The sequence below is a fragment of the Oxyura jamaicensis genome, chromosome 2 (genome assembly GCF_011077185.1).
Source record: "Oxyura jamaicensis isolate SHBP4307 breed ruddy duck chromosome 2, BPBGC_Ojam_1.0, whole genome shotgun sequence".
In the NCBI taxonomy this organism is placed as follows: domain Eukaryota; kingdom Metazoa; phylum Chordata; class Aves; order Anseriformes; family Anatidae; genus Oxyura; species Oxyura jamaicensis.
In genome coordinates this window covers 26,607,166-26,635,040 of record NC_048894.1, presented here as the reverse complement: position 1 = coordinate 26,635,040, position 27,875 = coordinate 26,607,166, and the positions used below count along the sequence as shown (strand labels likewise).

The following is a 27,875-nucleotide window of genomic DNA, read 5'->3' as shown; positions in this document are numbered from 1 at the left end:
ACGGGAAACCAAAGCAGGCTGCTCTCCGTATTTGCCCCCTGTTGGGATCCAGGAGTGTAGCTTTGGCATACAGCATGTTGTTACAACTTGAGACAGATGGAAATGTGCTTACTTGTCAAAGCTGTTATCCCCAGCGAAGCAAGAAATTATGTTGTCTCGAACACTCCATGGGTAAGAAGACAGTGAAAGGTCCAGAAATAGAACAAAACTAATAATATAAAACTAGGTTTGGAATATGAAATGAAAAATGTCTTTTGCACAGGGGGTTGTTTCTTAGCAGATAAAGTAGGATTTTTGTTATTTTTTTAGTCACAATAATATGAGTATTACAATAGATATGCATTGTCCTGATGAAGACTTACCCATTACCCAAAGTAACTGATGAACCAGGTGATTTCAGTGATTGAGGACTTCATAAATTTGGTCGGTATAAAATAATGAGTAATATGGGATGCAGAGTTTTAAAAATTATTTGAACTGTAACTATAAACCAACCAGCTAATGAATGTTTTCTTTAAAAAAAAAAGATTTAGATATGAATTATAGCTTTCAAAAATAATTCCCTTCATAAACCAGAAATTCCTTACAAGCCAATTTAATAACAAATCATACCTTTTATTTTAAAGCAAATTTCACCACACAGCTCAAGAAGAAAACCACCTTTTGATTTCAACAACTGCATGTGTTTCTAATACTGCTCGTTTCTTTCTGTTGAAATAAACACGCTTTACCACCATGCTTTTGTTCATTGTCTACTGAATTCACATCAGAAAACAAATGTTAATTGCATCTTTTCCATCATGGCCGAGGATGATGTACAAATGGAAAGAAGTTTTGCCCTATGGGTGCTTAGACTGAAAATAAAACATTCTATTTTTTAAAACGTCAATTTAACGCTACCACATTCTTTAAGTCTCCACCTTCCATTAGGAGAAAAAAAGAAAAAAACCTGCAATTAACATTAAATTGTTATGATTCCATTTTAGCAGTCATTCTTGCATAAAAAGCCAGAGACATCAGCTTCAGACAAGTTATGGCAAGAGCAGCATCCGTCACTCCACAAAAATCACATTTCAGCCCAGCTGGAAAAGGAAGTTTCAAAATGCTTCTATATGCATTAAAATAATCTTTAAAACCTTTTTAGCTTTTGTGTTCAGAGTCCTTAGAAACTGTGATTTTTTTATGAGGTTTGGTAGCCTCGTCCATCAGTTCCTTCAGCTGCCCAATCTGCTCATCGCGGAAGTCATTAAGCTTTTCTTCTGTGAGCTGGATTCCAAATACAGTCTTTTCTCTTGAATTTTGTTTGTCCTCATTAATTTGTTGCCGTATCAATGCTGCATAGTTCTAACAAAGAAAGAATATAAAGGTCACAAAAATGACAAGTGCAGGATGTCAACTTTTTAAATACCATTTTACCATAATATCATATTCTTACATAACCTTCTATAATAGTCTATTAACACCAAATGACAACAAAAAAAAAGGACACATTCTATTGGAAAGAAAAGTTAAGAAATCTCTAACATCTCTGATTAATTTTAAGTAGATAGTTTAAAATGTATATAATATAGGTACGGCCCCTGATGATGGGTCCTGCCTTACAACACTCCAAAGTGGCTCCCATATGGACGTGTCACCCCTGGCTCTTTTTCCCCACTCATTCTCTAGCCGAACAAATCTTTTGTACATGCCAGAAAACCATGGTAGTTACGGCTTCACTTTGATTTAAAGTGTAAAAAAACAAAAATTCAAAATTGGACCCTGAAAAATTGGCTGGGTTTTTGTTTGCTCATGACAGAAAATGGTTCTCACCTCATTTTACTAAAAGGCAACGATGCCCCAATGAAAATATCTTTCAGCCTTTACAGAAATGCTGGAGACAGAACTAATACACAGTATATCTCGTTTTCTCCGTCTATGAAACCAGCTGAGGAACAAACAAATCTCAGGATGCTTCGATGTTTACACGTTATCGTGCCCTGAGAAATTCATAGTTTTTCTGGTATCAGTGATTCATGGAAAGGTACTACATCATTTGCTGGTACATAGTTCTGTAATTTAAGATTCAGCTTCTGTATAGAAGATGCACCATTTTTCTAATTGCACATGAAATTTAATTCAGATGAAGTTCAGAAATAAGTTTAAAAACAAACAAACAAAAAAAAACAGCCTGCAGACACAGCAGGGCCATGCTCAGTACACGCACAGCACCGGAGGTGTTCTCCCTTGCAGGGATGGCAAAGAGTGACAGTCAGGGACTACTTCTGCACCTTAGGATTTTTTTAGGCTGGTTGGTCATCTCTTTTTTTGTGTAAGAAGCTCTGACAGTCACAATACCTTGTCGGAATGTGCTGTGCCCTATCAGGCACCTACATGAAAAAACCAAACAAATGAAACCAAGGCAAACCAAAAACCCACCAGGTGAAAGACAGAAGCCTTTGCCCCTTGTATATGACTGCCCCCAGAAACAAGACTAGCCCACGTCAAGTCAACCTCTCCTGCTGGTTTCACTCAAAAGACAGCTATTCATCCCACGGTATGTGGCCATCCGTGTCAGACACGCAGAGTCCCTCTCCTCGCAGCAGATGCCCCAGGCTGACAGCAGGGTATGAGCAGCACAGGGTGCAGGCAGCCAGGTCCCTGCGCTGCCATGACACGTGTGAGGACGTGGAATTCTCCTTGCAGGCAACAAAGCAAGGCAGATGCCCAGCCATTAGGCTGCTTTAAAATCCTACATCGCCATTAAATACATAAACTTGTGTTTGCTACACAAACTCAGAAAGCAAGCATTTTCTGTAATCAGTAACCTTTCCTTCTGAAAATAAATTCACTTCCTGAAGTAAGTGTTTTTCCTCTTTTGATTCGCAAGCTTTCACAGAATGCACAAATTTTTCAAAGGGCATGGGATGGGCGACATCAGAAGTTTTAAAATACCACGTTACAGAAACGGTGTAAGCCTTGCTGTTTTCAAAGTTTAGAATTAGATACAAAAATAAAAGTGGCAGCCACACAAACAAAAGCCCCGTTCCTGACTGCCAGGTGCAGACTTCCATCTTGATCAGTACCTGCTGGTAGATCTGAAATGTTGATAGGAAATGCTGATAGAAATTTGTGATTTAATTGTAAGATCAAATGGGTTAAAAGCCCGTTTGCACTGGGAAGAATGGCAATTGTATTTCCTATTTTCTTCAGCATCCTCCTCAAAGGTAGGCATAACATGTAGTACGTTACATCTTAACCACTCCCAAAATCTCTAAAAGGTTTTCACTCATTAAGATAGAAAAATTCAGGATGGACATGCCTATTTGCAGTAACTACCTGTACACTTCATTTTGCTGCCAGACTTTCTCTTAGGAAGGTCTAAAAATTTGTAATCTGCCTTCTACGTGATAAGCAGTTAAAGTATAAAGCTGATGTTTTTGTTTCATCCAGACAACTATCTTCACTTGCAGTCAAATTAACGACAGCACTGATCAAACATTACTGGGGCCAGGTAAGAAGCAGCTGCTCTGTGCCCCGTTTGTTTAACATCTCAGCCAGGCATTGAAAAATGGTATCAACTTACTTTAAACTGATTTCCCAGGGTGACATCGAAAAACAAGCATGGCCTGGCAGGCCACCCTCATTGGTCACCGTGAGTTAACTCAAAATTGGAGCATTTCAAATTCTCGTTCTGCTGCTAGGAACAAAACCAAACACATGCTGCTGGGACCGTGGCATGAAGAAACAATGTGAACGAACAGCACGGCAAGGAACGACCTGTTCTTATCTTGACAGGGAGATGCTGAATGTACGATTACGTGCACATTCAGAGAGGTTGCTGCAGCTGATCTCTGTATTTATCACTTTAAAAAAATCTGGTTTTGTTTTGTGTTCTGTTAAACTAGGTAACAAGAAAAGAAAGTCTTTGCCGAAGTGAATTTTAAACATACCTCATGAAATTCCAGAGCATTCTCCTGTTATTTTACCTGAAGCTGTAAATATAGTTAGAAATGTAATAGCAATCCCAGAAAAAATTTACCACACGTTAGCTCAGCTTAATGCCCTATTTCAATGGATTTTCATACAATCATGTACACATAAAACCTGTAACAGCCTACGTTTCACCCTTTAAGGCCACTTAAAATATCCCATTAAACTTTTAGAAACTGTATACAGTTACTCATTCAAATACAATTACTCATTCAAATAAGTTAGTCGATCTGAATAAACAGCTATTTTAAGTTACACATCCTCCAACAGGAACGATGTATTAGACAACTTCAAATCATCTTTCTTTGTGTAAAGGACACGCTGTGATGACTATATACAAATTGAGAATCTACTAGAAAAGGAGGTGAGTAAGCCCTCCTCCTGCTTTTTAAAATACTCAGATGTATGTGAATGATACCAGGAAGTTACTTACTCCCTGCAGCATTCAGAGCTGCTTATGTGGAGAGTCAAAACAGCAACTGCTGCGAGAAGGGCACAGAATGAAGGCAGGCGGGTACCCAACGCAGCACAGGACCTCCGTGGCACAACGTGGCCGTGGGCAGACGGCCAGCTCCATCTGGAAGCCTTCACTGAAGGTGGGAAACCAACTCTCTTCTCGAGGTGTCAGGCATTTAAGCCACCTGAGCAGCCACTAGGTTCGTAACACCGAACCCGAGGCAACCCCTGGCAAAGGGAGCTGTTCACCAGCATTCAGCACTGGCCTAATGCTGCTCCTGCTGGGAGATGGCATAGGGTTTCACACGTAACATGGATGTGGTAGGATTTCACATGCAGCATGGAAAACACCAACACCCAGAAGGTTTGAGGCCAAATGTTTCAGTCCTATTGCCACAGACAATGCTTACGTTCCAAGGCTAAAACAAAGCCTCTAAAATTGCATTTAAACAAGGCACTAGAAACAAGTTGATCTTCATAAAAATACGGCTAAGAATATACCTGTTAAATTTATAACGGGTCAGAACTACTGACAAGCTTATTTATGACAGAAATCAACATTTTGCCTTATGTTTTCTTGTTCTAGCATCTCCTTTATTACGCTGCTGTGCAAAATCCATCAACATAACACTTAATATTTGCTAGAAGAGGAAGAGGTGTGTAAAGATACACTAAGTTCTCCGGTTTCAAAATCAGGAAGAGTTTCCCATGTCACAAAACCCCAGCACAGCCCTTCAGCAGCAGGGCTGGGCTGAAGCAGCCGGGGCTGCAGACCCAGGACAGCACCGAGGCTAGCACACACTGCAGCAGGTAAGCAAGCAAATGTTCAAGTGCTGTCTTCACACACGTCACCTTGTCACTGCCTAAATAATATGCTTATCCTCCCCGCATTCACACACAGGCCTCTGCTGCTCGAGTTAAGCAAATTGTAGACCCCAGCTCTCAGGCCAACAGGAGGGTATGAAGTGAGGCACCAGTGTGGCTAGTGCAGGGGCTGTGCTACTGCTGCAGGCTCGATCACATGCTCATGATTCACTTACATTGTGTGTGGCAGCAGTTTGGTTAGAAGTGCCCCTCCTGCTTAAGGATCAGTTTACCACGTTCTGACAGCTTACAAAGAATAAGATGTACTTCCCTTACACAAGTTTAAAAAATCCTTTAAATTTCAGACTTCAGACATTTTTTACATTTTCTGTTAACAATAGAAAAGCTCAGTTAGGCATAAGTTAGGGTGTCATGTACAAAACCGGTAAATTTTATTCAGAGGTTTGCTACGTATAAAAACATGAACATTTAATAGACTTCGTAGCATATATAACCGGACATACAAACACCAAGCTGAAAGCGTAAACACACCTTAGAATCAGAACAGCTATCAGGAAGGGTATTTGACTTATTAAAACTGAAATGTTATTCATTCAATTAAAAAAAAAAAAAAAGTTCTTAAGTATTGAAGGAAATCTAATTTTTCCAGATTACGTGGATGTACTCTTTCCTAGTCCAGAAACAATGTCCAACCCAGCAGCATCCTGCCATGAAACACGTGACAAAAAATGAAGTTCCTTTGTATCTTTACAAAACTTTGAATTACGTGGTGTTTAAATTTCTGAGGATGAAAGGCCATGTCACCATTTCTAATACACAGGGGTCAAACAGATTTCTTCAGTACAAAGTCACTGGCTTGTAAGCACTGGAAACAGCCAGAAAACGTGTTCTAAAAGTTGAGCTGGAAAAAAAAAAAGCCATGAGAACTTTAAGAATACCAAGTTTTCCCAGGAGACTCTGAAAGGATGCTAGAATACTTGATTATCAACCAAAAGTTAAGGCTGGTGATCACAGTAACACAATGACGCACACACTGCAACTATACTGAACGGTTTCTTTTTGGGTTTTGTTTTGTTTTTTTTGGTTGCTTGCTTGTTTGCAGTTCAGAAGGAGTAAATGAAAAAGTGTTCAACTAAAATGGATCCAGAGAATATGATTATGTAATACCTACTAAACAGCATGGGGAATTATTATTTGATCAGGAAGGTATAAATAGACTACTTTTTGAACACAGTTTACTGATGTTGTTAAACTGGAAGAAATGACATTTGTTGAGAGGAATGTGAAACAAGTTCAAGGACCAACTCAGCTTTGCTTATAGCTTAAATACTATATTATTTTAAAATCATTTTTTCATGTAAGACTTATGAGATCATAATCTGAGGTAAAAGGGGGAAGCCTGTGGCTTGACCATCAAGGTAAACATACCGATTCTATTCGGTCAAAAGAAAAAAGGAATGCAACGCCGTTACAGTTCAGAGTGACTTTACTGTCACTTGTAGAAAAACAAGCTGTGATTAATCATTTCTTTCTGGATGTACAATACAGATGTAAGTATTGTGCCTCAGGGCCAAAATCTAGGTCACTAAAAGCTTTTTGCATCATCTGGTCACAACCAGTCTTTGAGATCCATTCCACTTACATTAATAAGCTCCGTCGCAGGCCTTAAATAGAAAGCTCGAGCTCATTCTATAGAAGGAGAAAGGAAAATTCAGCACATACTGGATAGGGAAAAAACCAACTATTTAGAAAAAATGGATTGACCAATTAAGTCTGAAAAGAGATCAAGCTGAAATGTAGATACAGCCCAAGAAGTGGAGCAGGAACAACAACAGATGAGAGGTAAGCCAAAAGAGGTTACATGAATGGGTTCCAAAGGCTCGCCAAGCTCCTGCAGTAGTCTTCTTTCCTTGGATGGGCTGCAAAATTCAAACTGTAAGCTCCCCCTAAGCCAAAAACCCTCCTTTTACGAAAAATTCTCTGAAGCACAAATCTGTGTTTGAGAGGCTTTTAATTTGGTACTGGAGACAAAAATACTTAAAGAGAAATACGTTAAAACGCCATTGAACTTAAGAACTGAAGGGCAAAACACAACAAATTATTCAGTCTAGACCTTATCTGTATGAATTATGATGAAATTACAGCATTACATATGACAAGCCCTAAGGCTGTTGTGACTGGACAAATAAGCAGCAGACCAGAAATGTCAAACTTCTTTCAAGAACATTGTTCCGGATTTTTAAACAAATCCTAATAAATCCTCAACTATTTGAAAGATGGTTATTCCCTGATTCTGTTCATATTTTGATTTGACCTTTTTTTTTTTTTTTTTAAATGCTGAGTATGGCAGCTCTCAGGCTAATTAATCAGAGCTGTCCTGTTCACTTTTTCCTGATGTTTTGTCTGGCAAATCTTATGCTACAAACTCACAGAAAAGTCAAGGATTTATCACATCTGGTTCATTTAAAGCAGAGCAAAGGAAGAGACCTGAGGTGATGTTATCAATACATACTTTAGGAACGCAACTCGTTCGATACCTCAGTTATACTGTAACATTTCTATTTCAATATTAACCTATGAAATCTTGGCAAAGTGGTTTACAGCAGATAATTCCAAGACAAACATCAGCTTAACAACTGAGTAGAGACATTTTACGTTTTTAAAAAATAAGGCTGTTTTAGCAACATAATCACACTACAACTATAGCACACAATACAAACATCACCTACAGACTTCTGCACCAATTCTTTAAACAGAAGACAAGCACCCTACTTTTTTTTTATTTCTTTGAGAAGTATTCCTTCCAGATTTTCAAGGAAGACAATGATTTCACATCTACATATTTGCAAAAGGAAAATAAAGCCTGTTTCCAGGACAACCACATTAGCTTCCAGACTGCTAGATACTAACCAAGAACATGCAAAAGATTACATATCCCAACTGATGACACTTGAAAGACTCACCATGAATGTTCTTCTACTCCGTTTATACCCAATGAAGCACTCCAAGCACACATACAAAGGATACTCAGCATTCTTATTTTTTCCATTGCTCATATTCTTGTACACTCATTAGAGTCAAACCTTTCAATAAACTAACGATGAAAAACTCAAATATAAACAAAATTTTAATCTGCAAATAGACATCTTGCATTGATTTCAATGACACCGCCACCACCAATAACCTTTCTGCTGAAAATGCACTGAATTTTTCACTGTAACGGACCTGCAGAAGAATAATGTGATTGAATGAATTATGTAAAAAATCATGGGTGCTATTTAATAAGTGAGCCAGAAGGTCATTAGCATAAAAGTCAGATCCATTCCTCAGGACAGACAGAAGCATCCCCAGTTTCAACAGAACATATTTTATGTTCCCTGTTCCCATGCAATGCACCGATCTCTCTCCTAATTCAGCAAAGCAAATTTGGCAACCAAAAATCTTGAGACAAAGTCTGTCCCAGAGGCTCATCTCCTTGCCCAGCCCTGCCGCGGTCGCTCTGATAACTAAGGAGTGACACAAGCCCTGCCTGGCTGCAACTACCACCCTGCAGTGGCACTTAAAACAGAGCCATCCAAGTTTATCTACCTGCTTCTTCAGCAGAAGCGTACATACACATTTCAAAGAGTGCTCTTCACAGAGCACGGTGGAGGAGACCAGCCTTCAATAAAAGAAAGCCCATGTACAGGTGGACTCAGGAATAAGAAACATACCGCCACTAGGAAATGCAGGTGAATTCTTATAAGGGCACTACTTAGACAAGCTGGACATCCAGTCTAGTAATTTTTGAAGTCCTACTCTATAGGGATAACTCTGTAGTTAATCACAGTGACTTGGTTAAAATTCAGTCCTTCTTGTTTTCAAATAGCACTAACACAGCATTCCCATGAAAATAAATGCATACTGACGTAACTGACATGTTCCTTATGACAACTAACAACATACTGGCTTGTATCTGTAAACTCACTCTTGTAGTAAAAAAGGCTTATTAATGCAATTAGCATGTATTTTATTAAAGGCAAAACGATTAACTCACTAGTCTCTCTGCCAGACCTGGGGCATATGCTTTTAAAGTTCTTGCTGCTGAGCAGCAAAAGATGCTAAATGACGTTCACATTTTAGACCAGAAATACATTTTGTACATACATAAACTTACCACCATTTAATTAAATTAATAAAACCGTTTACAAAATCTTCGACACTCTCCACATAATAGAGCAAATCACAGTACTCCTTTTCTTTTTTTCACTGTACTGCTCTCAAAATTGCAATAAAAGATTCTTTAATCTGCTTTGCTTTTCTTAAAATGGGCTGATATAATGCAGCCAGAAAGTCTTCTGATATAAAGCTGCAGACAAAAAGATCAAAGAAATTAAAAGTTGCTTTTCTAAACATAATTCTAACACACTGATGATTTTTTTTTAAATTATTTTTATAGTTTTCTGGTTTCTTGAGGTCAAGAAATTCTAAAGCCTGCAAATCTATGCAACCTACCAGGGTTTTTAACTCGCAGTCTGCAGATTTCAATACAACCTCTGACCTGCTTCAGAAGTAGCCAGAGAAGTTAACTGAAAAAAGCAAATGTGCCATTGCTATGTTTAAGAGTTGCTCTAAATGAGTATCATCTCTACTGACTACATCAGAGCCCTAAATCTGGAAAATGAAAAAAACCTCTGTAATCATCTGCAATCCACTATCTATTTATCCCTCTATCCAACGGCTCTGATTAGGAGGATTTTTACAGCATCTCTCACGTTACAGCAAGTATGGGCTGAGCTGTCACAGAAGAGCAAAAGTCTGGAAGGATTACGTACAAAAGGAAAAAGGAAAATTCACTTATCGTGGAATCATAGAATAACATTCCGAGTTGGAAGGGACCCACACGGATTACAGTCCAACTCCTGATCTGCTGAACAAGTTTCAAAATTCAATAAAGTACTGTAGAAAGAGCTAATTTCAAAGTGCTTCTGAAAAACTCCATAAAATATTCTGTACTTTTCTTCCATAAAATATTTCTGCACTGTTCTTCTGAAAATCAAATATATATATCAAATTCAAGCCTGAACACATTCTCCAATAATCTCTCATACAACAAATACTTCCAAATGAACTCGTCTAAATCCTCTCTTATTGCTTCTTTCTTGTTTCTACCACTGTAAAAGGCTTTTCTGCTATTAAAGGGAGCTTGCTTTGAATTATCAGATGAGAGGGAAAACAGGGTGGGGAGTAAGAAAGGTACGGAAATCAAAGAAGTCAAATAGTTCAGTTTACTTTGAAATGAATGCTCAGTCACCAAAACCTTAATCTTTCACAACAAAAATTCAGGCTGCCTGCTTATTCCTAAAAATTCTCACGCACTTGGCATTCCTCCTTTTCTCTGTGCAACCAAAGGCTGTCCTCTACCAAGCCAAAATACCCATCCGTCTGGAAAATACAGCAATTTGCTTCTATAATTTAAAGGAAAGGATCATAAAAAGAATGTGAAAACACCAAAGACAAGAAAAATCAGGGCAACCTTTCCGTAAAGCGAATACACCCTGTGGAGATTGGTCACACTGGCTTAGTCCTGCTCTCTCTGGCTGCCAGCCTCCCAAGTGCTTTCCCAGCTGAGCGCGACGCTCTCCAGCTTCAGGTGAAGGAGTATTAACATTCGGAGCAGGAAGGGCTTGCCTGTATGGAAGATAGCAAGAATGGCAAGTGCAGTGTATTAGTTCTACTTCTGGGGCAAAAATTCCCCAAGATAAACTACCTCTGCTCTGAGTTAGGTGGTACTGTTTATTCATTTCGGTGTGACACATCTGCATCCCTTCAAATTTCTCTCCACACTAATTGCAAGACACTTTTATCATTAGCGTGAATGACAACCTGCTGCACTGTTTTATTTGTACTCTGTTAGGAAGCACGTCCTTTTTCTATCGTGTATGATGCTCTGGACGAGTTTCCAAACTGACTGCATAGTAAGTCTAGAAAAATCTCTATTTGCCATCCAGTGATAATACGAATAAATAGCTTGCCTCACGGTTTCTACCAGGCAGAGAGTATTTAAACTAGTGAGACGTCCCAGTTTGTGTTTCAAGACTTCTCAACATTAAGGAATTATCTCAACTCAAATTAGCACGGCTTTAAAAATACTCCAAAGTTGTTTAAAGCAATTCAATGCTATTTTAACATTAAAAATCTGAATTATTTTTGATCTGTTTATACGTCAATGATTTCTGTTTGCTAATCAAGAAAAAAGTGTAGAAGACGACCTGACGTGTATCTCAAGCTCACAAGCAGGTAGTTCTCAATCTCCACTCTGTGGAATGGCTTTTGGGCAACGAAACGTCTCTGCTTTGTAATTTAGGCAGAGGATTCCTACAGCGCTAGACCAACATCTAGACCTAACACAAAAAACGCCCAAGTAAGTTACCTCAGACACCAGCAAAATAACCCTGGCTAACATTTATGTCACCTACTACACAGAGATGCTTACCCTTGGACCACACTGATGGTAACTTTTGTTTTTTTTCCATAATATGTCTTAACATGTACTTTTAATGTCCTAAAGCAGGGTGACACTGAAAACAAGGCAGAGCACTGGTATGAAATAGAGATACTAGAAGACCGATTGTTCTTATGTTTCTTTTACACGTTGCTTACCTCTAAATAAACTTCAGGAACATACGTATCAGAAATCAAATCGCATCACTACAACAACACAGGCTCAGTCAGGAGGATTTGCCTATTATCCTACCAAAAAAAAATAAAAAGCGCCAAGCTCTCCTAAAATAAAGCTTAAGAGAGATAGCAATGGCTGGAAGAACCAACAACAACACATCTTTTAAGGCCTTTTTTTGTTTTCAGTTTAATAAAGGAGACTTCAACAACTTGTTTTTGGGGCGTTGATAAACACTGGCTAACTTCTGAATTTCATCCAGAGTGAATGAACAGACACATTGTCAATGCTGTTTTGAGAGACCAATTTGAGATGTGGTTATAAAACCCAAACATTTTATTTAGTTAAATATGATTTAAGCTATAGAAATGTAAAATCCATATAATGCTAATAAATAGGTTTGTAGGCATATGTTTGTACATATTTTCCTTTTTTTTTTTCTTGGCAGAAAAGCAATGGGTTCATTTGTATTCAACTGCATTCATTTATGGAAAAAAAAAAAAAAAAAAAAAAAAAAGATCTCCTCATCTTCACCGAACTGCTTGTTATACCTGCTATAGGAGTAATTTTAAAAATAATAGCTTTGCAAAACACCTTTCTTCGCAGAACCCAGCACCACAATGTTGTATTTCCTCAGGTGGGTGTTGAATTTCCCCAGTAAAGTTCTGCCACTAGTGCTGTCAAAATTATCACATGTATTTGAAATAGCTTTAGGATCCTATCTTCCCTCACAAACACTGCCTACAAGCAATCTAGTCAGAAATGAAAACAAACAAAGAATACTCAGGAGAAAGGAAACCTTTGGCAAGTAACTTGGTAACACATGCACTGATCGTTCGCTGTACCAAAGCTTTAATCAGCAAATGGGATACGCTGAATAGCACAAGGGGTGTGAGAAGTCACCTAACACAACAGAATGGGAACATCTGGAGGTGAAAAAAGACAAAGCCAAATAAAACAAGTTCAAAGTGCTCGTTCATACTGCAGTTAAACCCATTACACGCTGTGCATGCTTTCTGTTAGACTACTGAATACATTCAAGTGAAGCCCTGTTAGATATCAATGTGGCTAATGCATCCTCAAGCTGTAGTGGCATGAAAGACATTAACTGGAGCTGGGTCTCTGATATCAGGGAATTGATTTTCAAACAAAAAAATCTATGCAGATTTATACACTTAATTTAATCCTACCTATACCTGTTGTTGTGCTCTGAAAGTTTGTATTTGTGTGTAAGAGCACAAACGATACATGGAAAACAAAACAATAGAAGTTAACAGTGATGAAGACAGCACTTGCATCCTGTGTAATGTGGTTTTCCAAGCCCTTGCTAAATGCCATAAAAGTGTTTTCATCAGAGTCGTGCTTTATAATAACACATTGACCCTCGTTTCAGCCACACACATCATTTGTATGGCTGATTTTGGTGTCATAACGTGAAGTCTCATATACTAAAGCATACTAAACATTGTTGAAGTACACAGCCAACACACATCTACATCATCACGTTACACGTAAACTAAACAAATGCTTAAGCAAAAATTAACACAGCATGATTTCAGTTCTTAGGACGTTGTTCTTGGACTGCAAACAAGCGATTAGCTGCACCACAAAGGATGCTGATGTGTGCCAGTGACCACATACCCTGAGAGTACCGAGTTCACGCTTCTATTTCAGCCTTACTTTGTTGTGAATGTTAATTTAAATTATGGCTTTCTGATTGTTATCATTGTGATTAATTTTGCTTAAACTCCAGAAACTTCAGCAATTTTCCCAGCTAACATCAGGAAACTATGCTCTAAGTCAAATCTCTTCTCCGTGTCCTCTAAACCAAACTAAAATCACATGGATAGATGTAACAGTATGGTTTGTATGTCAAGAAAACAAGTACTACAAGCACCACAATAACATTTATTTCCAAAAGTAAACTCTTGAAAACATGGGTAAAATTGTAATTTTAAAGGAACAAATTTACACCAAGATTCCGTGTCACACACACACACTAAAAAAAAACTAAAACATTTAAAATTCTATCAAAGGTTTGAATGTTATGAAGCAAAAGCAGAAATGACTTTCTGCTGTTAAGTGCTTAAATATTACATGCAATTAATCTCATTAAATATGCAAATATTCTTTTCAGTTAATGATAAATATGAAAGATTTCACTAAAACAATTTAAGGAGTTGGAAACTGAAGCTACTTTTCAAGAACTTCCCAAACTCTTACCCAATTAATTGTTTATTCCTTAACAGAAGGAGCGTCTTCCAAGTGCCAATGGCAACACGACAATGAGATTCCTGAAGTTTGCTCTCCAGGCGGCATTGCTGCAGAAAGTACCCGCCGGGCAAATTATTGAATCAAGCACACGTTCAATAACCGAGATTGAAAGTCTGGAGCAATTCCATTCAGCAAAGTCAAAATGAAAACTAGAAATCATTTACCAGATCCCCTCCCGACTTCTGCCCCTATTTCATCCAGCAGTGCTACAAACCGCAGCACACTGGAAAGGTGCTTATTTTACCCAACATACATACTAGAAGTACAGCAATTTCAAGACTGTTTTCCTTACTAACCTAAAAGCTCTCCAGACAAATCAGTTTCCTCCAGGTTCTGTTGCACACCAGCAGTAATTCCCCGTCAGCCACCAACCTGGCAAGCTTCGTTTGGCTCCCTCAGACTTCACTCACCACCCCTCCGCCGGCATCACCGCTGACCCGGCCATCGTCCAGCCCGGGGGACTTACAGCGTCCTCAGTGCCAGACAGCTCTGCCACAGTGAACTCGGGGAAAGGGAAGACAAAATTGGCCAACATTTTGCGACCAAGCTTACCAACCAGGTGGCCACGGCTCACATACAGCAGGCAGCACTATGCAGCCGCTGCCCACGGAAAAGATTGCTCGTGCTCCAGAAGGACCCACCGAAATCATTGCCTGACTTCCACATGCTTTGCTGCTGAGCGTGACCATGAAATACTCAGAGAAGTAAGGCACCAAGCCCCTGAAATACACTGCACAAACATAAATACAAGGAGGGAAAAATCCTTAAGGGAAGGACTAAGTTAGCATCTAGGAAATTCAGTGTGTGAAACACCCGTAAACATGGAATAGTCAGTGCTGGGTCATGCTACAGAAAATATCTTCAAACGGAGAAGCAAGGTGGTTCTGATCCCAAACGAGGTCAGATAAAAAAAACTTTGTCCTGAAAACAATGTGAGAGAAACAAAATGCAGAATGGAAAGTTTGGAAAAAATTAAACAACAACAAACGCAAGGTTTAGAGCCCTAAACAAGCCTGTGTTATCCTTTACGAAAACAGGTTATTGGAGAGTCATTATTAAATGAAGGCTGATAAATAAATTCCTGAATGGGTTTTCAAGCTACACACACACACAAAGTATCGCAGAGTATCATTTTAAATACAGTCAGTGGTCCCATTCCTGTTTCGATCAATTTTTTAGTTAAATCCTATTTCAGACCTTGAGTTTTGATGTGCAGCCAGCCTCCACTGCTTGATGGACACATCAGTCACAGAGTACCTCAGAAACACAATTCCTTATCTCCCCGTCTCTTACAGAACAGCTTCACATCTGTTCATCCAGAATCAGACAACGTACACTCAGGAGAAGCACCTGTAGTTGTCAATGATCACCCTTCACTTAATTGTTCGATTTTAATTGTTTCACTGCTTTCCACTGGACTAAAACATTTTTAAGCATGCCTTTATATTTCTCCGTTCAGAATAAATCAAATACAGATGACCACAGAAATTAAGTTTTACCACTGGAAAAACGTACACTTAAGATAATTTAAACGCCCTAGCTTTGAATCAAGCAAAGCAGAACGGCAAACATTCACCTTGCAGTCACAGCTCTGTCGGCCAGCCGAGAGCTCTTGATGCTCTAACACCAGCCACGAGGACTGCAGCAAGCGGGTGAGGGCTGCATCTGAACACGCTCTACTCCGATCCTGCAGGTTCTCGGGCTCCTATCTAGCACAACTTTTAAAGAACCCAAACTATAACGTCAAGGAGCCCCTTCCCAGGAAGCATGCAGAAATGCAGTGATAGCAGCACAGATGGCATCCCCTGACCATCACCATTTTCCCACCAGCAGAAAGGAAGTGACTACCATTATTTTCAAAGTAGGGGAAAAGAAATATATATATATATATATGTATATATAGTTACCATGCTCTTCTCTTCCCAGTAGCATGAAACCAGACCCTTCAGAACAACGCAGTGAGGTGGATGCATGTGAAAAACTTTCAGCTCTGTAGCCTTACTGGGAAGTGAAAGCCTTTTTTTACCATGCGGATGGAAAGGATCAGCATCCACCGCCTCAGTCTGGGGTCTGCCATTCGCAGCCAGATTTAAACTCTCACCAATTATGAAATCAGTCTTCCACTGCAGATGTCTGCAGAGACATGACAGGCTCTATCTACATCCAAAACATCAGCTGTTTAAAAAAAAAAAATGGTGCATGTATTTTTGTTTCAAGTTTGGAGATAGCAAAATGGCATTAATCACAACCCAGAACATCAAGAAGAATCCTTTTCCAAAATTAGAAAAGACAAGAGTTTTATGCCTAGGATTCCGTATTTTCAGGGCACTGCTTCCTAGTCTTTTCTTGGCAGGTACACTTACAACTTGGCCTGTTTGTTGTTTTTTTTTTGTTTGTTTTGTTTTTTCTCTCCAGTATGCCTCTAGAAGTTTTATATGGACATGTCCTGCTGAAATTCATTGAGAATTGGGTTTCTAAGCCACCTGCCTTGGTACAGGCTTTCAGCAATCTTGGCATAGGCACCTTTGTACCACACAAAACCCCTGCATAAAGATGCTTCCTGAGTCCCATGAGTTCTGGGTCAGCACCTCCTCAACCAAAATAGTGCTCTACACCTCCGCAGCGACAAACAAGAGCCATTTATTCTGTGTATTGCCATTTCACCTGCCATGGGATTTAATGCATCAGCAGGAAACAAAACTTTAACCAGCTCCTTTTTAAGAGATAAATATTTAATTGTTTACAACATAAGCTGTTCCTACCAGGAAAAAAAAAAGGGCAACACCAGGCAAACTGCCATCAGCATTTCTAAGACAAAACAAGGTCCACCACAACTATTTTCCTCTATCTGGTCCATTTTGGGGAACCTAGTCTCCTGCTTTGGAGTGGCACCTGCTGGCAGACAGGCACTCAGCAAAAATCAGATTCACCAACGGAAAAGTAAATGAATAAGCTTTATTATTATTTACAAAGCATCTTTCCCTTCCTTCTTGATTGAGGACACGATGTTTTTTCTTAACAACGTAAATTCTTTCAGTTATAATGTAATGATGGTGGAATTGCAGTGAACCAGTGACCTTGTTAACACTACCCATGAAATTTCTTTTCACTAGTCAATCAGCAGCGGAACCAGTGGAGAAAAAAAAAAAAAAAAAAAAAAAAAAAAACACAGCTACACAAGATCTCATCCTTGTAAACCACTAAGGACATAATATGCGTTTGTTATTTAATTAAAACTCTTCACATCATGGCTCTCAAATCCTTGCAATGACTCACCACAACGGGTGTTAGAAAGCTTGCCAGTATGCTTCACTGAGAACAATCAACTGGATTTAAAAATTCAAGAGGTCAAGAAAACAACTGGATATCGTGTTTTGCTGTACACCTTAAAATTAATTCTAAGCATTAAACCAAATTTAAACTCCCGTAAATAAAGTGCATACGCAGAGCAAGGTAAGTCATTTCAACACAAGCCAGAATATACAAATGTGCTTGTATCACAGCCTAAAGCTGATCTATGCTTTTTTGTAAGCTACAGTTCCAGCTGTTTGGTCTAAAATATCACAGTGGTTCACTGACACATGCCTAAACTAAACTAAATAGACTAATTTTAAAAGTTTTGTGCCTAGGTACTGAGGCTCCATCTCCTCCAGGCATACTTTGCTGTGGCCTACCGTGGCTGATCAGAATTTTTAAGGACTCTTCTCAGTTGCCGTATCAGTAGGATGGAACCAGTTCAGGAAGCTGCTGTGTTAGTCACCTCCTTCCCGATATGCTGGGAGCAAGAAAAGGTGTGCTTTGATGTCACTGAAGTAGGACATCTGACACCAGATCTGCAGCCCAAGGACAGGATGGTTATCTGACTACAGTTACCCAATGTTGATTTCAAACATCCACAACCATTCGATTGCTAGGCTTAAAAACTACATGAGTCTGCTGTTGGTAAACACAAACCAGGCTTGCCGAAAGACCTGGGCTCCAACTGAGCCCTGGTGTCCTCCTCTGGGGACATGGTTACAGCACATCTTAGCCCCCTGCCAGCCCCCAGGAGGAAAGCCAGGAGCTGCTGTGCACAGGAATCTCATCTCAGCAGAGCTCAGGATGCGGCCAAGGCAGGTGCAGGGATGGAGGAACTCGGGGTCTTTCCTCTGGGCAGAGAACACCTGCTGGAGAAGCTCGTAGTGGTGAGAACTTGGAAAGAATGACTGGCAAAGGAAAATAAAATAAAAGACTACACAGTATGCCAAAAAACATTCATCTATTAAAGAGTACAGGAAAATGAAAGTGTCTGAGGTAATAAATGTACCAGGGAGGCTTAAAGAAGAACTACAGAAGCAAAGCTATCATGTTGGACCATTTAATCACAAAACGATGAGAAAAAAATACTTTGAAGAACTCCCAGAACTTTCCAACTCCAGGAAAAAAAGGACTCTTACCACATCAATGTCTGCTATAAAAGCACAGTCACACACTGGCAGTCTATTAAGTTCCTAGAAGGCGATAAGGATTTTTTTAACGTAAATATACTGGAAGCTAGCACCAGGTGTTTATGTCAGGCTGGTTTTCTGTAGCAGGTTTGGTTCAACTGCAAATCAAATTGTGAAAAGCAGTCTGAGTGAAAATCCTACCAAAATGAGAGACCAGCACTGTAAAAAAGGGAGGGTAAGAGCAGATCACACAGGATACTGTTGCAGAGAGAGAAGGTATTTCTCAAACACAGAAAAACAACAACGGGCTTCAGAAAAGCAACTTCAGCACCATCAGGGAGCCAAAAGTTTGCATGCCAAGCAAACACTTTGAGGGATAAAAGGGTGGTGTAGGTCCCCTTTTCTGTGACAAGGGATCAGAGGGTCACTAAACACTGCAAACTGCTCAGGTTGGTAGCAGCTTTTGCTAAACTACCCCAATGCAAGTCAAAACCAGAAAGCACTGCAAGCGACAATTACGGCTCCGCCAGGCAGAAACCACAGAACATTCTTTGAATTAAAAAGCCTTCTCAAAATCTGCAGCAGTAGTTTAGTGAATTTCAACACATATCTCAATACATATTTTAACATGAATTGGATCTGTGAAAATTCAACTTTGTATCACAAAACTCAAAGCCCTACTTGTTTCTGGTAGAGGAACGCGCCTTATACATTTGAGTATTTGCTGCCATCAGGCGCGCACTCCAAGAACTGCAGTCTATGAAGGGCGCTCGCTTCTGGTGCGCCAACAGTCAACCATCAGCTGACTGCATTATGAGGGCACCGCAGCCTGAAGTTTGAAGGTGCCAAATCCTGAAAGATTGCTAATGTAATATTCAAATATTTTATTTTTATTTAATATTTAAGCTCAATTCAATATGCCTTCCACTATGCAACTGTAAAAGGCAAGAGACCGATTATGTGCTAACTTGTATTCTACAGAAGATAAACCAATTGCTCTGATTCCCTCCATGCAGACATTAATACCACCAACACGATTCCAAACCTTCAGTCAGGCCATGTAAAAAGAAGCAATGGTGATAGGGAGATGTCTCAAGTCTCACCCTTCTACCAGGTTTCAGAAAAATAAAAATGGGAAAAAAAAAAATAGAGAATGCTGCAGCGACCTCATCATCTGCCCATTTCCTCTAAATTATGCCACAGAATAATTCCAGAAGGAAAATAAAAAAAAAAAAAAAAAAAAAAAAAAAAAAAAAAAGGCATAAAACTAGTGTATCCAACTCATGTTGTTCAGGAATTCCCATGTAGCAAGAGAATAAGCATCTACTTTTTATGGATCAGTTGCTAGTCATTCTTGGAAGATGGGTGCAAGATCAGTCTTAGAAGGTATTCTACAGTAACCCTGTAGAATTAAGACAAAAAAAAAGGCAACAAAAAACGGAGAATATTAACAAGAGCATATTAAGCTCCTCACATATCACTAAGCCTTAAGATATAAAACTTAGTTAAGTCTACTTGCAAGATTGCTTGTAACTTACCTCTAGTATAATGATCATTTCATTTTTAAAAAATCTCATTAACATTATGTCTGGAATTAACCTTCAAAAACCAGTAAGTCCAACATTTTGTCAGACTTAAGTAAATTTTTCAAATCACAGCCTTCAAAAATCATAGTTTTTAATTAACAGGCACGGAAATAAAAATATTACAGGAGAAATTTTCTGCTCAGTGTATTCCAAGGAGTGAGCTGCATTATTACTAGTAGGATATCAATTAGAAGATATAGAGCTGTAGACTGAATCAGCTTCAGTGTACAGCCAAAGCTTTCAGCATTAGGAAAGCCAGAAAAAAAAAATGGTGCTAAATACAAGATTATGAAGTTGAAATTTGAGGTTAAGCTTCTCTCAAAAACACAGCTGATTAACTCACGCTACTATTAGTGAATTGTATAAAAGAGCCTTGATCCTTTAATGGGTTCAAACACATTAGCTGTATATTCAGACATGCCATATACAAATCTGGGGCTTTAAAAATCCTCCAATTTGTATATCACTTGTGCAGATACCTCAGTATGATGCTGAAAGGTGAAAAAAACAATTCTGCAACTATTATTTAGATGTGCTCCAGATTCAATTTTAACTCCCAGAAAAAATATCAATTTTGTGTCTACACAGAGCAGAAAAGCACATCCATACAGTACAGGCAATTACAGCACTCATAATATTATTGCAGTAATTACAAAATATGGTACTTGACAGCACTTGTGGAAAGTTGGCAGTGTTTATAGTGTTGATAGTGGAAACGCATTGAAAACACAGTAACACCTACCATGCTTACAAAACACTACAAGCTGACAATATTCACACAAGTACCAAACAAATGCTGCAAGGAAGGTGTCAGTGAAATACAAACAAGTAGAAACCCTGATAAATTTGCAATTCCAATTTATAGACAGTTTGTCTGTTTGACCCACAACAGATTGGTGGATCAATTGTCCTGTTATCTTCTTCATCTGAAAGCCTACACTGGTAAGGATTTTCTAATTCTACGGTAAAGCACTTATGTAAGAAAAACAGACACTGCTAGAAGAGCAAAATGAGGACAAAATAATCTGAATACCCACCTCCTCTCCTTTTAAGTCACAGAGGAAACAAGAAATCTAACAAGACTCATACTTGTACACACACAACTTACAGACAACTTTTAAGACTTCTTTTTTCTGTAGACCTGTACTGAGTTAAACTCTTTGAAATGACTGCCAAGGAACTCTGAAGAAGCAGAATGAGGTTAATTTACAGCAGTGAAATAAACTGTGAGATTAAAAACCACTCAGGGATCTGAGTGCACACCACTAAAATTTCTGATTCCTGACCACTACAACTTCCATTTTATTTTAAAAATAAGGAGACCCTCAGAGTTACGTGCTATTATGCATAGCATTTTTGGCCTTAGGCTATTTCCTAATTTTTAACCACATACACAAGTACTACGATACATTACATAGCATGGTTATGCATATGCTGCGCCTCGCATAGCTTGGACAGAATTTTATACAGCCACTAGATGGAAACCTGAATTACTTTTTAAAACAACAATTCTGCAAATGTCATTGCTGGTTGTGTTTCTACTGGGTCTGACATTATTGCTTGTTTCTTATTTAGAGATCTAATCACATGCTGACTGTCACAAAGCTGTATTCATTTAAAAAGTGTCCATGAGCAGGCATACGCAGGATTTCCTCTGATGTCCTTGAATCTGTAAGCATTAACATAAACATGCCTTGCTGATTTCTCAAGGAGTGAACTGTCAATGCATATTAGAGATTCAATCTGCTTATACAGCAATTTCAACTCTTCAATCTAAATTACAATTAATAAAAATTGCTGTACAGTTTGGGTTTAATTAATTCCACACTTTAAATATCGAAGGCAAGCTATATGCTTTATAAACGATAAAATCATCTGAAATTTATAGCACTACTTGCACACCATTTATTTCTATAAAGTTCCATCACTTCAGTGGTATTTACCTCACAGTTTATTATAACCTGAAGTGACTGGCATGTGCAACGAGCATAACCTGAAGTGACTGGCAGCCATGGCTGTCTGATGAGACCACTATGACTCAGATGTTGCTTCTTGCTGTGTCCAGCTCCCAGGCTGTCTGCAGCTTCCATGGAAGAGGAGCAGGTCCCCACTCCCGCTTCTACACCTGTATAGGAAGGAGCACTGAAAGGATGAGAGTAAAGCCACGGTATCAAAAGGATGCATTACCATTAAATTCTGTTATAGGGAATTTTGGGTTTGGTTGTGGTCAAAGGGAGCTTTGCACATGAAAGCTGGCTCAGGGACCTCACCAAATCACGAGTGCTACAGCCAAGGGGCATCTGACAGAGGCAGGCTTCACATCTGACACAGGAGCAGGACACCCCCGGCAGCAGGGCAAGGCCGATTCCCTGCATCCAGCCATACCCAAATCCCGCATCAGCCCTAACTACCCAGTTCTCAGGAAAGTGAGAAGTTCCTTCCTGCTTTTTGAGAAATATCAGAGAGAATCAAGGAAATTGTCTCCAATTTAGTGCTTACAAATTAAGACCCAGTGAACACCCTAAGTGGGGGCTAAATACGTAAGTCTCAGTAGGAATTTACTCTTAATAAGAAGGTTTTCATCCAGATAGCCATAAAAATCACGAAAAGCAAATTCCAATGTATCCGGTAATGTTACAATGAAATACTACTCTTAAATCCTATTTCACAGTTTTTATTAAAGTCATAAAATGGCAAAAACCTTAAAGTCATATTTCACTTCCCCAGAAAAATGTATTTCTTTGTCAGGCAAAGAAAAGATCACTTATATAATGTACTTCACGGAAACTCAGAGTACAGAAAGTTAGCAGCAGTTTCAGACTTATGCAACCTATACATTTGCTGAAAAGGCAACCCACATGTCCCACTCCTGTCCCAGTCTGATTCCTGTACTGGCCACAGCTTCCTCATCCACCCACCCAGCTTTGGGTATTTGCTCTTCAAATTCTCTTTTCAACTTCTCAGTGTATTTTTGAGTGCCAGAGGCTTAACACAGATCAAAAAGGGGGAGGGGAGATCACACTACCTGAAAGAATTAAGATGCAAAACATTCAGAATGCCCAACCACCAACAGAAAGGGATGCATCGTGACAGCTGTGCCCTGGGAGACATTACGGGACCGTGCCACAAATCATCCCAGCCAACCAAACACTGCAAGTGACAAGGGCAGTTGAAAACAAATTGATGAATGATAATTATTTTTATCACCTCCTTTATCATAGAAAAATTAGCCATTCTTGAGAGGCTAAGTGACCAGCTCCCCAGGTAGAAAGATACAGTTCCACCTTCATTTTGCCAATATAATGCCTAGACATGTTACCAGGAATGAAAAATGGTCACCTTTCTTCCAAGCGTACAACAGCAGATGCCAGCTCCCAAATCAGTCTCAGTTAATTTGAAAGCTTATAAAACGGCTTTCTGAGTCAAGAGAGGCCAAAGCATTTCAAAGGCAATTTATTCAATCTCTCTGATGTGCGAAAGTGTCATGTAATTCTGCAGGATGATTCCGCTCATCTCAAGAAAGTCCAGACCTTCCAGCCTACAGGGTCAGACTTTTTAAACGAGCTAAGTATGAAATGACCTATTTCCAAATCAAAAGAAGAATTAACTTAAATGATGTAAAACAAATGATTACCTGAATTACTTAGCTGAATATTCTACATCATTATCATTTGTAACCTGGAATGAAGTAATCAATATTATCTTAATATTACCTATTCTTAAGTGCGCGTTCTCATCAGCTACCACACGATTTAGACGACTTGCATGAATTCACTTACCGTATCTGTCAACATTAATTCAATAGCATTCCGAGGTAATAATCACTATCAATCTAATTATATCAGCCACCTCCTGTAAATGAGTACCAATTATTTTAATTAAAATATTAAATATTTAGAAAATAGAAAGGAACATATATTAATAATTTATATACTTAATTTGAATCTACCTGAGCAACCATGATTCCTGAAAAACAAAGCTTGCTTTCTTTGCATCTCCCCTTCCTACTTCTCAGAGGGTTTCAAGAAGCAAAGCATTAATCTAACAGCAATTACAGGAAAAATGCAATTTTTGTATTGTTCTACTTTTATATAATTTTATATGTACTTGCAGACTATTTCTACCAGTCTTATTTAAGAACTCTTCCAAGAATATTCAGCTTCCCCATTTGTAAATTCAAACTGGTCAGTTTAGATTCCACATAAAAAATGTCATTTGTGACCTGCCCAACTGGGACAGAACAATAAATCCCTCACTTTCCCTATGTACGAAACAAGGAGATCCTTTCTCATCTCCTTTAATGGAAACTGACACTGCAGCAATATTAGGGCATACACAAGTTGTTCTAGAATCATTCACACTAAGGCAATTATTAGTTGGGTGTCCTTTCACCTCTTTTTTTCCATTTCTGTTTAAACTTCATCTCAGAAATCTCTCTTTAACATTCTGCTTGTTTTTCTGTGCCCTGCACGTATATTCAAAATGACTGCACCCCTGTTAAGATATTAACAGGGAGTCATATTGGAGTCCTCGTTCAAAGTCAAGAAACAATGCAGTCACCCTCTCCATACCTTTTGGTCTACCCTATGGAGAATATACACTAGGATGCACTGTCTTTATGTAAAATCATAAATACTATTTCTTTTTGTAACATGAGACAAGGAGCTGCTTTGTACCAGACTGCATGCATGCAAAAATAAAAGATGTGAGGAAAGAACTTTTCCCATTGAAGTTGAATATTTATAGCACTGAAGTGCATTCATTAAGGTGTATGCGTACTTTAATGAACAAGCTAATCAGGAAGAAAAAAGCTTTGCATGTAATATGTCAAAATACTGTTATCTGAGCAGTAACTTTGTCCCCCAAAAATGGTTAAACCCAAACACGGAATATAAAAAATATTTTGCATTAATGTTGTAGGGATTTTTTTGAGGTGTTTTTTGTGTTTTATTCTTTTTTTTTTTTTTTAAATCAAAATAGATACGTAGACAAGAAATACGGAAATGGTTCATCTATGTGAAGCAGCATATTACAGCTTCAGCATCATTAAGTGAGCAACACACACACCCTTCAAGAACTGGGTGCTTCACAGGTACGCTGCTGTGTTTTGCAAGAACTATTCTGGAACCTCCAGCCTATTTCTGATCAAAATTTACAAAGAGCATCCTGGTGCCCAGAAAAGGTAGAAAGAGGACTACAACATGAAGTAGAGCATCTTTCTCTTACCTAAACCAAGTCTTCTACAAGCTATCTTCCTGTTAGGGGCTGCAAACCACAGCATGTTATGAGAGGCAGAGTCCTACAGGCCAAAAATCTGAAAGTCTGATTTACAGATTCCCCTCATGAAAGAGATAATGATTTAGGGGAGAAAAAAATCCAAGAAAACAAAAGATTAAAGGAAAGATGAGAAGAGCCACACTAACTACATGCTAGTATCTCCCAGCATCCTGCTAAAAGAGAGACATATTTGCAAAGTTTTTTATGCTGACAAACTCAAAACAGTTATTAGTTTCCTTTATTTGAACATATCATAACTAATAGCGCTGCAAGTCAGGTTTCAAAATTCAACTTCTGTTCCTTGTAATCTATTTTTTCCCAGTTTTCCCGGTAACCTACTTTTAAAATACTTTTGAGAAACACATTCACAGAAATGGCTAAAGCTTTTTCAATTTCAACAGTCTTCCTTTAAAAAAATATATATTTTTCAAAGAAGATTTTAGCGCTGAAAATAGTAACCTACAACTTGTTTTTTTTTTAGCTCATTAAAATTGGGAGCAGTGATGCAGAAACATTTTAGCAATATCAAATAAACTGCAACTGAGAATTATAACAGCATCAGGCATTTGAGAAAATGATACAAAATTTCTGATTTCAGCATCTACCAGTTGGCAAGAGGCAATTAAAATGTACTTACTCATTTCCTCTGAAGAGAAAACCAGGCAGCATTCTCCCTACCTGTTCCTGACAGCCCAAGGTTAATGGAGCTGCTTCACCCCCTGTATTTTAGCTACCCCTGTAGCTAAAAGCAAAGAGAAGGCTGGGCCAGGTTGCTCCCCGTTACTCCTCAACTGATCAGTCTGGAAGCACTGCACACTGCCCATTCCAACCAGCTCCCAGCACAGAGCCAGCCAAACAGAGGTCTATTGGGGTCTGTTAGTACGCCAGCACCTGCTAGAGCTGAGGTATGTGGGGGGAGCACCTCGAGAGCCCCCCTCCTACGGCACCCGTGAAGCCTGTCCCATCCCAATTACACGGCCACTGCCTGTCCCATCCCAATTACACGGCCACTGCCTGTCCCATCCCAATTTCACAGGCACCATCAGCCTTGCCGTCACTGCCGAAACCAGCCGTCCGGGTCGCGGGGGGCAAGCCGAGCAGCAGCGCTCACACAAGACTTGCCTCCTTAGGAACCATTCCACAATGTGAGTAACATTGCTCAAAAACCACCTACAAGTTCACAGGGAAGCTATTTACACATGCCTATTAATTGCACTTATACAATTAGCCGCCTATGTAGCTAAATATACACACCTATAATAACATATTATATGCAAATCACCCGTGCGGTTGTGTGGCTGCTGTTTATACGCATATATAGCTGGTGATATGTTTATATGCGTATAGCTGATGATCTGTTTATACGCACATATAGCTGATGATCTGTTTATATGCATATAGCTGACGGCACAGCTGCCACACACCCGTGTGCAGGACGAGGAAAGCAGCCCCCCAGGGCCGGCCTGGCCGCCCCCTGCCCTCAGGCACTTGCCTCCCATTCCCGCAGGAAGCGCTGGGCCTCGGCGGGCCCCGCGGCCTTGTGCTTCCTGAACTCCTCCCTCACGTAGCGGTCGCCCAGCTCCCGCAGGGCGGGCGGCAGCGCCCGGTGCAGCCGCAGCAGCCGGCGGTAGAGGCCCCGCGGGCCCGCCGGCCCTCCCGGCATGGCGGCGGCGGCCGGGCCGTGAGGCGGGGCCGCTGCTGGCCTCCTGCCGGGCGGGGCCCGGCCGCCGGAGCAAGCGCCGCTTCCGAAGGGGGCGGAGGGCGGATAAATAAATCGGGCTTGTGGTGTCAGGAGGGATAGCGGGGTGTGGTGGAAGTCGAAAGTCTCGGGCCGTGCTTAGGGGAGGTCAGCTGGAAGGGGCACGCAGGGATCTCCTGGCCCCTCCAGGGCTGACCGCGAGCTGAAGCCTGTCACCGAGGGCATTGTCCAGACGTCCCTTGGGCACTGACAGGCACGGGGCACCCACCACACACCTCTCCTGCTGTGTGACCAACTTCATGGCACTGATATTTCTCATCACGCCCAGTCTGGTGCAGCTCTGTGCCCTTCCCTCATGTTCGAGCTCTATTACCACCAGAAGAAAACTGCGTTTTACACCTGGGCACAATTCAGAGCGAATAAAGCAGTCCACTGAAACCAGGCTTCATCAGCTTAAATCTCTCTGTATTATTAAGCTTGTGTCAGAGACATCGGGAGCTGTGGTAAGAAGCCCTCCTGCCTTCTTGGGGCTGCCGGGGGCTTCATGCCACCACGCTGTTACCTCCGAGCTCCCGCTTTCTCCTGCCTCCCACATACAGAGCAAGCTTCATCTCTGCAGTTCGCAATAAGGTTTTTTCAGCTGTTTAACATCACATCCAACCCACCCACGTGGAAAAATCTTCAACAGTCACGGATATTTT

At 39.9% G+C, this 27,875-nt stretch overlaps 1 protein-coding gene across 1 annotated transcript; it reads right to left on the bottom strand.

Annotated features, from left to right (window-relative positions):
- Positions 1 to 591: 591 nt before the first annotated feature.
- Positions 592 to 27,193, bottom strand: SDHAF3 (succinate dehydrogenase complex assembly factor 3). Its single transcript, XM_035318479.1, has 2 exons — positions 26,968 to 27,193; positions 592 to 1,344 (listed from the first exon to the last, which is right to left on the bottom strand). Exons 1-2 carry the CDS (start codon positions 27,136 to 27,138, stop codon positions 1,141 to 1,143), a joined length of 375 nt encoding a protein of 124 aa, XP_035174370.1. The 5' UTR covers positions 27,139 to 27,193; the 3' UTR covers positions 592 to 1,140.
- Between the last annotated feature and the right edge of the window lie 682 nt (positions 27,194 to 27,875).